The sequence below is a fragment of the Bactrocera tryoni genome, chromosome 3 (assembly GCF_016617805.1).
Source record: "Bactrocera tryoni isolate S06 chromosome 3, CSIRO_BtryS06_freeze2, whole genome shotgun sequence".
NCBI classification, from domain to species: domain Eukaryota; kingdom Metazoa; phylum Arthropoda; class Insecta; order Diptera; family Tephritidae; genus Bactrocera; species Bactrocera tryoni.
The window spans coordinates 66379532-66391297 of record NC_052501.1 but is presented as its reverse complement, the minus strand read 5'-3'; the positions used below and the strand labels follow the sequence as shown (position 1 = coordinate 66391297).

The following is an 11766-nucleotide window of genomic DNA, read 5'->3' as shown; positions in this document are numbered from 1 at the left end:
ACCCCTATATAACTACTTAATCTCAAAATTTTCGAACATCCGGTTGACTTTACTCCAAATGTTTGGTGATGGTATGTGCGGTACTTTATGAAACAGTTTTTTTTTTGGTTTTGAATTTAAATGTCAGTGTATCAATATAATCAGGTTACATAATTGGTTTGAATGTGACGATTATTAAGATACGAGTAAATACTTCATTAGTCAAGATTTTGGGAATACTATTATTATTAATATAAAAAAATCTATAATATAAGAAATCCAATTAGTTCCATTTAGAATATATACAGTTCTGAATAATTTACGAACAAAGATGTTTAATATATATTTTCTTTCTCCCTCCTTCTCTCTCTCGTTCTTTGCAACCTCCAGGGGTTTTGGCAAACAAGGATTCCAATGTCAAGGTGAGTTGAAAACATTTATTGCAAAATTTTCTACCTCAATGACTACCAAATGCCGTGTCGAGGACAATACAGGCAGCAAGAAAAAAACAAAGTACAAAGTAAAGTTGTACAAGTAGAGTAGTTAGTGCCAGTATTGATTTGGAAGCATATCACTTAAACTTTCCCACAACTATCACTGACAGTCAATACATGGTTAGTACGAGATTGGCCTATAAGGTACTTATGGTTAGTGTTACAGCTTAGAAATATACGCGCACATACCTACATTCGGAATACAGTAACTTTCTATATACATAACAGACATATACACTTACATAGCGTTTGTAGTTCCTTGTGCCAGTTTAGGACTTGTCACAGCAACCAACTGACTTCGTGTTCCAAACGCTTGTGGCACAACTTTTGTCCACATTTTAATATCGGCGAAGTACAGGAAGCAAGGCGACACTTTCAACTTTCTGAGCATCACTAACTTTTTATATCGTTTCACCGTACTTCTTATTGTTATCCTTTTTCTTCTTCTCTGCTCTCATTTACAGTTTGTTCGTATGTGGTGCACAAGCGCTGTCACGAATATGTGACGTTCATATGCCCGGGCAAGGATAAGGGAATCGATTCCGTAAGTGTTTCTGAAACGAAAAAACAAGAAAAATTTATAAGCTTAATTTTTATTAAATAACTTGTATATAAGAATATTGATATAAAAAAGAATGCGAAACTTATTATATTTTACTAATTACTTTCTAAAGCTTATACGACAGTATTATTTTTATTTTTTTTTTGACAAAATAAATAAATTTATAAGCAAACAATTTAAATAATATAATCAACTAACACTGCAAGCTTAGTTTCTTTAATTTAATTCAATAAATATTATAATTTTATAAAGATATTTCTAAAAAATATTTTAGTATTTTCATTATAATAATGATATATAATTTTATCCACTAAACAATTTTATTAAAACCTTGACTATTTTTAATTCATTCATAATCAAACATTTAATCATAATTTATGACTTTTCTTGAGCAATATATTATTAGGTATCGATATTCTTTTAAAGCAATACAAATTTTACTATTTTTACATCATAATAAAAGATAGATGTATGTATTATATTTATAATAATTTATTTTTACAATTTTCTTACTTACAAATAAATTTATTTTCAATATTATTCTTTTATACCAACAATATAAATATTCGCTTCAAAATTTTTCTATGCGCCTCATTAACATCAAAACATCTAATACTTAAGAATTAAATATATATTTAAAAACACTTCCTATTTTAAAAGATTTTCTTATAGAAAATTTAATAAGCCAATTTTAAAACTTTTATCAAAAATAATTTTCTTTAATTTTAAAATTTTATCAAAAAAATTAAAAAAAGATTTTAAGTTTTAAAAATATTAATTAAATTTTTTTTTATTAAAAAAAACATGTTATTAACCCTCCCATGCCCGAATTAAAATGGGTGCAGCTAAAACATTTTTTAGGAGAGATATATGTTAGTTTTAACACAAGTATTAAATGATAAAAATTTAAAAGTCCTTAGTATCCTGGTTCGTTAGTTACAGGATGTTGCCTATAGACAACAGCACTTTTATTTTAAACAAACTAAACACCTCTCCAATGATTTATTTTTAGCATTAATAACTTTATTACCTTCATTTATTTATGTAGTTTCCTTGGTTTTACAACAAAACAGTTATTTTAATCTTTTTAAATTCTTTACATAATGCAAAAAACGGCGCGTCAAAAAAATGTATATAACGGTACTTAGAAGCATATATGTAAATGTTGCTTATAAGCAACATCGGACATGAAAGGGTTAAATAATATTTTTTTTTTCATTTAAAAATTATTGTGTTTATAATTATTTTAAATTTTCATAACAACACTTTCAATTTATTTGTAGCCACTTTGTTATATAACATTTAATTCTTTTTCCAATAATCATTTTGACTTACGGCGATTAAACACGATTTTATATTGCAATTTAATATATTATATTATGAGAGATTATTTTTTAATCTTTTTCATAGTCTGCGTGTTTCTATTTTCTCTCTTCTCGCGATATTCGTAGCGCGTACGAATGGGAAAGAGCAAAAATTTATTTACCGTTAGTTTTTTTGGTTTTTAAGAAAAAGTTTTGCTACACACAGTGTCAAATTTCAAACTTAAATTCTTACGTACATATGTATATAGCATATATATTTTTTTATTTAACAAAAATTAACAAAAAAATACATTTCAAATAAAATAATGAATATGTTAAAAGCAGAAATTTGTTGCGTTTCAAATTTGGAATACTTTTTTATTCCATTCTTTTCATACTTATCATTTTCTATAAATATTCTTTATAATATGTATACTTTTTTATAAAAATGTTTTTTTTTTATTTTATTTTTTTTTAACTTTTACTTTTTTTTTACATTTCGGTCACGGTAATATTAAGTAATTTTTTATAATGATCAATTTTCTTTTATTTTATTTACACATGCCATAAATGAAATCCTTTCATGCTGCCATAATGATTACCTAATAGCGATAATAATGAACTATAATTTAAATATATGATTAATAAACTATATACTCACCATAACTAATAGTCATAAAAAATGTATTTTTCATACGAGATAATAAAAAAATATTGTTAGTTCTCCATTCTCTGCATGCGCTGCGTTTGAAGTAGAACATAATTCACCTACACAAACACTTATACATACATGCATGTACATAAGATAATATATGCAAATACTCTAAGAAAATATATAGCATAGTAGTTTCATTTCCAACACAAAACTGAAAATATTCGCAAGCTAATGCTCATATTCGAAAATACACTTTTTATACCCTCTTTATGAACAAGAAATTAAGCTTAGTTTATTCCACTTTCAAATACCGAAACCACAATTTTCCGCATAACTACTTTCCAACTAGTCCAAAAAAGTAAGATATTGCAGACTGTATCCGCTTATATTGAGCTCTCAAGTATCAAACTTGCTCTTGCTTACTGGCTGAGCAGAATTTTTCGCTCTCTCTCTTTGATATCAGCAATACCTACATTCATATAAACACATTCACCGTTTTTGTAAATTTTAAGGGCATACAGGCCCTCTTAATGCTGACACCTACACACCAACAAAACAACAAAAACTGCAAAACACAGTGCGTTTTTATAGAACTGTCAAGCCGTTAACACGCACACAAATACTTTTACACCCACTTGTCAGCTGCACCACATGTGACGCGTCAGCTGCAAGCAAACATAAAACGGAGGATAAATGCAGCGCAAAACTTCACCTGTGCATTTTTTTCGTGTTTTTGGAAAAGAGACAATTTTTAACGTACAACATTATATAAAACGAAGTTTTAAAATGTATTTCATTTGCAAAGACATTAGTAGTGGGAAACTTCAAATGCGCCAACAAAAATCTTTACAATTTACATAAAACAAATTCGATAGAAGAAGAATGGAAGAAGAAAACTAACTTGTTGTGGTGACGGCTTTTAGATATTAAATTACTTAATTTATATTTATTTCAATTTTATAGGAATAAAGGATGTTGTTGTTGTAGTAACAGTTACCTAGTTCCCGTTAGGATGGTAAGGATTACATAAGTTGTCATCGAGGTCATCCAACGGAAGGCTCAGGAAACGTGGTGGTTTGACTTCAAGTAAGCTATACATTGAGAGGAAGTCGGTGAAGATGTTAATGGCTCCACTGTGAATGACGTTCGCGTTCAGTCTGGTCGGCGTATTCTCTGATGTCGTCGACATAGTTGAGGAAGACCCTCTTGATGCCCTTAGGAGGCGGTTCCGCTACAAGCAGGTGACTACAGTGATGATTTCTGCAGTCTACTGACATGTATTTAGCTTGAGTGCTTCGGTTGCGTTTCACTGCATCCAGGCGACCATATTGGTGTGGCGCAGTTAAGGACCGGCCGGCCGATTGCCTTGTATGTTGCCAAGAGCATTTTTTGTCCTTTCTCTAATCGCGGTCGTGTGAGGAGTTATTGACGGTCGGAATTTAATGCCATCGACCGCAATATTAAGTGAGTATGGTCGCTGTGAATGTAGCGGGGTAGAATTTTTGGTTCCGTGCAGCAAGGAAGCGAGAAAAATTCCATTGCCAACGTCATTATGATGCAATAATAAGCGCACGAGGTGATAAAAATTTCCTCTGATGGTTTCGAGATGTAGAAGTTAAACAGCAACGGGGAAATGACACTACCCTGTGGAACCCACTTTTTAATTCTGTTTTGGTTGAGGTCATGAACTATCTGGGCGTTTATGACGCTAAGTGCTGTGATGGTGCTGAGCACTTTTCGGAAGCCATTTAGTAGACTCCGGTGGTGCGTGAAGGCCAGGAGTAGCAAGGCCACAAGTGCCTTCGCTACTGAGGAGAGAAGAGTTATTGGACGATAGGACTTGCCGTTGTTGGCGGGTTTGACAGATTTCAGTAGTGGGGCCACTCTTCCAATTTTCCACATATCGGGTATTTGAAGATTGGTCAGCGACAGGATAAGGATCTCCGACAGCTCCAAAAAGAGATCTTTCACTTCTGTAGAAAATCCGGTCTTGTAGCATACCTGCAGACGCAAGAGCATAAAGGTTAAATTAAAATATGTAAACGAGTATAAACTGTATTTGATATATGATGCAGTTATAATATTAATAGTTTTTATGGCGCATGTTGATATTCCTTAAAATATGGAACGATAATGTGGAAAAATATAATTTTAAGTACTAAAAAGTTGCAGCGCTCAGCCACTTAAAAAATTGTATGCGACATTTTAGAAGCGCAGCCGCTTGGAAAATTCGCATGAGCAGTGAAAAAATTTTCGAAAATCGCATAATCACATATGCGCAGTTGTTGGTGTGCGTGAAAACACACACACTCTTGCCGTGCAGAGACATGTTGCTCGCCATACTCGTGCTGCATATATAATCTTGCAACATATCTTCTTATATTTTACGAGTTTTGTTTGCCAAAAGTTACGCCGACTTCAGCATGCTCTCACAGAGGTATATACACACATACGTAGGCAATGCAGCACTCTAACGCGCACGTATACTTTCTCATTGCGTGCTACAAACTGGTAAATATTAAGTGCGGCAAGCAAGCGAATGTTCAGTCAAGCGACAATCCCTTTCTTTTTTCACTGCGAAAATGCGAGCGCAAGACATTTTATTTGCAATGCGTTTTATACGGCATCAAACGCTGCATGGCACGAATATTGTATTTCCGCAAAAAATATTTTCTTTCGCCACTTTCGCTTAATTTTGAATGCCAAAAGGTAAAAAGTAGATGGAACAAAATAAACTTAAGCGCATTGCAGCTGCCAGGCAACAACTGCGTATATGTGTGTGTGTGACTTTCTAATTTTATGCAACGCAACGCAAATATATATTTTCACAATGTAGAAATATGTAAATTATTGTGAGTGAGTGCATATCTACGCGCTGCATATGCTACTCTTCTTTCTTTTCTCCTCTGTACCACTACCTTAATTCCTTCACTTGGTGCTTCCAAGAAACGAATTTGGCATTTATCTTAAAAGTCGTTAATCTTCAAGATTTAAAATTTCGCATGAATTTGGAACATAATATAATACCAAGAATGTTAACGCTTTCGGATGCATCACAGCAGGCCCTGGAAACGACCATTAACCCATAGATGATCAAATAAGGCTGCAGAGACCTCTACGTACTTTTATTCAAAGCTCTAACAGTAAGTTCCAATATTCGTATTAATTCATTAAGAACAAATTTCCAGTATGATAACGAGCTCGACAATCAAGGTCATAGTTCTACGTCATCATCACCTCCTTGTCTCTTAATTCGCTGAACTATGTCAATGTTGTCATATATCTTGTACAGCTCATCGTTCCATCGAATTCGGTATTCGCCGCTGCCATGCGCAAAGGACCATAAATCTTCTGCAGAACCTTCCTCTCGAAAGCTCGTAACGTCGACTCTTCAGATGTTGTCATCGTCCATGCTTCTGCACCATATAGCAGGACGGGAACAATGACTGATTTGTAGAGTTTGGACTTTGTTCGTCGAGAGAGAACATTTCTTCTCAAGTGCTTACTCAATTCGAAGTAGCAACCGTTGGAAAAAGTTATTCTGTGTTAGATTTCGATGCTGACGTTGTTGTTAGGACCTCGGCGCACACGCACGTCGAAATCACTGGAGACGTGTCTTCCGTCTATCACAACATGATCGATCTGGTTGGTGACTTTTCACTCCGGAGACAGCCAGGTAGCTTGATGAATTTTCCTACGCTGAAATGTAGTACTACAGATAACTATATTTTAGGCCCCGGCGAAGCCTCTCATGGGTGCGCTCCGAGCCCCCATAGGAGACATCTTTGATCATATCGTCCTTCTCTTCCATCGAGGCGTGGGTGCAAATCAGCGATATGCTGAAGAACTTCGCTTTGATGAGGATTGTGTGGCCAGACGTTTATGAAACTGGGTCGACGAAGGAGTCTCTTTCCCACCGAGTTTGCGCTCCTTTATATGGCCACTGTAGTAAATGCTTAAATGCCACAAAGACTTACTCGTCATAATCATTGTCCCGTTCATCGCACTTCTGGGACGGTAATGTCAGCCTTTATTTTCACGAGGACATCAACTAGCTGGGCAGCGGCAATTAGACATTCCAGGTGCATGCCCTTAAATCGTAATTCTTAATGCGTTTGCAGTGGTCCTCATCAAAAGGGGGTTTCTGATACGAGGCTGTTTTTGTCCTTTCCTTGCGGGTGTTTTTTACGAGATGGGTCCCAACCCCGGCGCACAACTCTGGTGAGTGATGTTTCGACTTTTCACTTTAGCTCGCCTTCAAGCGGACGTTTTTTGGTTACCCAGAGGATACTTGGTCTAAGGTCGGAAGTGGAGAGCTGCTTGAGCCATAAGTCAAATAATCGTTTTTGGTCACTCCCAAGTAAATGGCAATCAGATAACTTTCCTCACTTACGTGAGCATCTACACATGACTCCATCCTCCTTGTGTTGCTTGCAGTATTTTAAAATACTCATTACGGCCAAAAAGTGAAATTAGACGAATGTCTTAATGGTCATCTAAAATCAGTTGCTGTTCCGGAAGCTATTGATGCCTAAGCGCAAACTAATATTGCAAGATCATTATATGCCTTAACGTGAGACGGAGACAGCTGTAGTTATAAGTGGGACTTGCATAAATTCCATATTGTATGAACATTTGATTGTAGAATTTATTTATTTTTTTGACGAGTTTGATCCAGTTTGTCGATCGTTTAAAATATACTGTTCTCGAGACTGGTCGAGAGACATGTTTAAAAATACGATAGCAGTGCTTTGAAACATGTCTATGATAACGTGGCCGCTGATAAATTATGGATTTATACGTATCAGCTCATTAATAAACAGCAGTCGAATACATGGGTGTTTCTAAATGAGCCGAATCTAATCAAAGTTGTTCGCGCAGGAAGCACTTCTAAGCAATTTTTTTTCTGTTTATCTGAATATGTCGCAATCATACCACTAGAACAAATCAGAGCGCAAAATTCTGAGTGGTGCACAACCATTTGTTTGCCAGTTGTCTTTTGAGAAATTAGGAAAACCACCAAAGACGGATCACTCTTCACCACAGCCATGCGAGATCTCACACATCGACTGAAACAACTGCATATATGAGCACTTAAAACATCGATTTGATAAGTAATCCAACGTAAAGTCATGACTAGGCACCGAATGACTTCTTTTTAGTTGCGTTCGTAAAAAGGAAACTAAGAGGTCAACAGCTGAAGCTATGTTTGGTCGCTCAGAACGCATGTTTTGGAGATACCTCAATCAGAGTGGCAACAGTGCTTCAAGAATTGGTTCACACGCATGTAAAAGAGTGATTAATATTTGTTTTTGATCTCTAGTCCCCAAATTATAAAAGACAACCTACGTATATAGTAAAGAATGATTTTATAACCCTACTGATTTGAAACTGAGTTCTAGGTATTTTAGTATTGAGATTGGTCTGGCTTAACTTCTGCTCTGATTTTATACTATCTTCTAACGCAGTCCTTCTCATTTAAGACCCAAACAAGTTAAGAATTTTAAAATAAACTATCTAAAAATGCACTGGTGAAGTTTCGAATGCAGAATGTGCTATTTTCATTTTTAATACTTTAATATTTTTATTTAGTTAAAAGAAAAAAGATATAGAAAGTATTACTAATACATTTAAGATTAATTTATTATATAAAAAGTATAGGTAATCTAACTTACAGTTCTGTTCGAATTTTTTTAGTATATATTTCGTCTTTATAATCATACTAACCAAAAATCATCCATAAAAATTTCATTTTAAGCTTTTGCATTTCAATTAAGTAAATTTAGATAAATACACATATATAAAATTTCAAACCGTAGTTCACGCATACTCATATGTTTTCTTCTTCTTCTTTTATGTATGGGTTTTTCATCAATATGCATTCACAACAACATCAACAACAATTGAAACATCTAATTCATCAACTGCAACCCGACGCATGCAACTTGCAACATATCACGTGTCTTGTGTCGTTTTGTGCGTTCAACATGAACAAACAATCATCTCACCAACGACAAAATTTGTACAAAAATTTTAACAAACCAATAACAACGATTGGATAAATATAAACTACAATACAAATTTAAATAACAACAACACTATTATGAAAAAAATAATAATAATAAAAAAACTAAATAAAAATGTTTTAAAAATATTTTAAAATAAATTTTTTATATTTTAATAAAAAATTAAAAAAATAATAAAAATAATAAAATAAATCTAAACATAAATATTTTAAAAAATATTATAAATAAAAAAAATTTCATAAACATAAAAACGCTATTTCAAAAAAAAATTTTACGCGATTTTTCGCAACAATTATTGGCAATAAATTTTTGACTGAACAATTTGTACAAAAAAATCGCACACAAAACAATCACGGCATGAAAATTCGCGCAATCAATGTCGTCGCCAACCTTATGCAATCACAAACAACACATCATCAACACAACAATAACAACAACTACTGTATTTGTTCTTAACAACAATAAACGATACAAACCAATCCAAACTCAAATAACGGTATTAAATTGATTACACGAAATGTGGGCGCTGCGTAATTGACTGGAAAAATTTACACGGGCATGGAAAATTACAAAAACAAAAATTTGTTACAACAACAAAAAATAAATATGAAATAAATTGAAACAAATAAAAATTTCTTAAAATGTCAAAATTATATTACGTAATATTAAAAAAAATATATATAATTAATTATGTAATAAAATATTAAAATAATAAAAAAATAAATTCGATATTTTGCGTATCCAAAAATTACTGCAAAATTCATGACATTGATTTGTACATCACAGGATTCGCCACAAACAGTTCATCATTTCGAACCATTCACATTTGGTGGGCCCACATTTTGCGACCATTGTGGTTCGCTACTCTATGGCATCTACCATCAGGGTCTCAAATGCTCAGGTAAAAACAGTGTGCGACTGCAAGAGAGTGAATGTGTGTGTAGACGTATCAATTATGAGTTTTTAGACAGTGCCAAGTGGAAGTGAGAAAATTACACACACAATGACTTATTAAATATGTGAGAGTGAGATGTGCTTGAATGAAGGGATTTTTTACTAGCATTTTAAATGTTAAATGCGTTCTATAAATTTGAAATATTCTTTAATTTTACAAAATTCATGTTTACTTTTTATTAAAATTTGCTAACATTAGTTTGTTTTAAAGCTTTATCAAAAAATTACATGTAAGCTTGTGGTGTGACATGACGTATGAGTAACATTTTGATAATTCGAATTGGTGGCAGCTGATACAGCATAATATAATACATACATACATAAATAAATGCAAATAGCTGCAAGCACTAGATAAATACCCAAAATAATAACCTAAATAGTGATATGCTCCACTATTTGGGTTATTATTTTAGGTATTTATTAGGTATTTTATCTTAATATAGCCATCACCTCAACAAATCGGTGTGTAAACAAATGTAAAAAATACATGAAACCCCATTTTTTGTTTTGTAATTTAAATTAGCTAAGTAATGTAATTACTGCGTAATAATTTCAAAAATCTCTACAGCAAAACTTGAAACAAGTTGTAATAATTTCTGCTCACTGTTAAACATGAATTAGGCATCTTTCATTCAAATATAATCAGCACACCTTTGCATATTTAAAGTAATCTGTCTCACCATCAACCAATCTGTACGCCTTCAACACGTCTTCTTTGTCAAAAGCCATCAAAAATTTCTTTTCATATTCCGCTCACCTTTCAACCAGAGAAGCTGCTGGCGCATACATTCGGTGGACGCTATACCCTGTGTATTCAATTCAATTTAAATATTCCCTTTTCTGTTTCGCAAGAATCCAGAGATTGTGCATGAAATGTTGCCCCTGTGAGCACCTACACTTCTGCGTATACAAGTATACCTGGATGTGGCTGTGCACGTTAAAGTGTCCGCTTGTGTGTGCTCTTAAGCGACATTAAGAAACTTTTTGCAATTTTCATTGATTCGATTTGCACCTTGTTGCCTTTGCATTGCTTTTACTTCATACGCATATGATATATCAACACTTTGCGCTGATCGTTTGCAATGAATAATGTTGGCAGGTCTTTGAGTTGCAAGCATGTCGTGAACTAAAATATCGTTTGGCACAGTACTTATTCACCCAAATTTTAATGAAATATTCATTAAAGAAAAAATGACATTTTAAGCCTTCATCAGGTTACTAGATGTGTTATACACTGCAAGTATATGACATGTCGTATTTTATTTTAAACATATTACTAATAGAATAGAAAAAGAATTATGAAATAAGATAAGAGAGCTTACATTAGGCAGTGATCTCAAGGCCATTATAGCCGCTCGGCTTGCCTTTCTTTCTTGCCTTGATTTTAAGAAGATTATCTGTTTCAAATGTTGACCACGGCCATTCGGTGGGTTCAACTTTCGAGCATTTTGACTGGTAACTTGGGAATGACACGCGTGATGTTTTGCTCCAAGGCCTTAATCGAAAATTTGTAGAGGATGTATCAACCAATACTGAATGAAAATAGCATGACAGCTTCAAAAAACAAAAAAACTATTATAAAAAGTACCTCTACTTGGATTACCCAGCATCCAATGCTGAAAATTAGTAAACTTCATTTGCATTACACTCGTTGGGTTACTAAGGACAATACGTAAAATAACGGTTTTAATTGAAAGATTCAGTTTCTTCAAAACTTAAGCATATAAATTAGATAAATAGACTAATTACTCTCTGTTGTAGCCGCTTGTCCATTGTAATGCCCAGAATGGAT

General features: G+C 33.5%; 1 protein-coding gene across 1 annotated transcript in view; it reads left to right on the top strand.

Moving 5' to 3' along the window:
* The first annotated feature begins 310 nt into the window (after positions 1-310).
* The window catches only part of LOC120770739 (protein kinase C, brain isozyme-like), a 41044-nt gene continuing 29588 nt past the window's right edge, over positions 311-11766 (top strand). The window contains exons 1-3 of the mRNA XM_040098328.1: positions 311-401; positions 938-1017; positions 9807-9921. Of these exons, the coding sequence (XP_039954262.1) occupies positions 311-401; positions 938-1017; positions 9807-9921 (286 nt within the window). The remainder of the gene's footprint in view (positions 402-937; positions 1018-9806; positions 9922-11766) is intronic.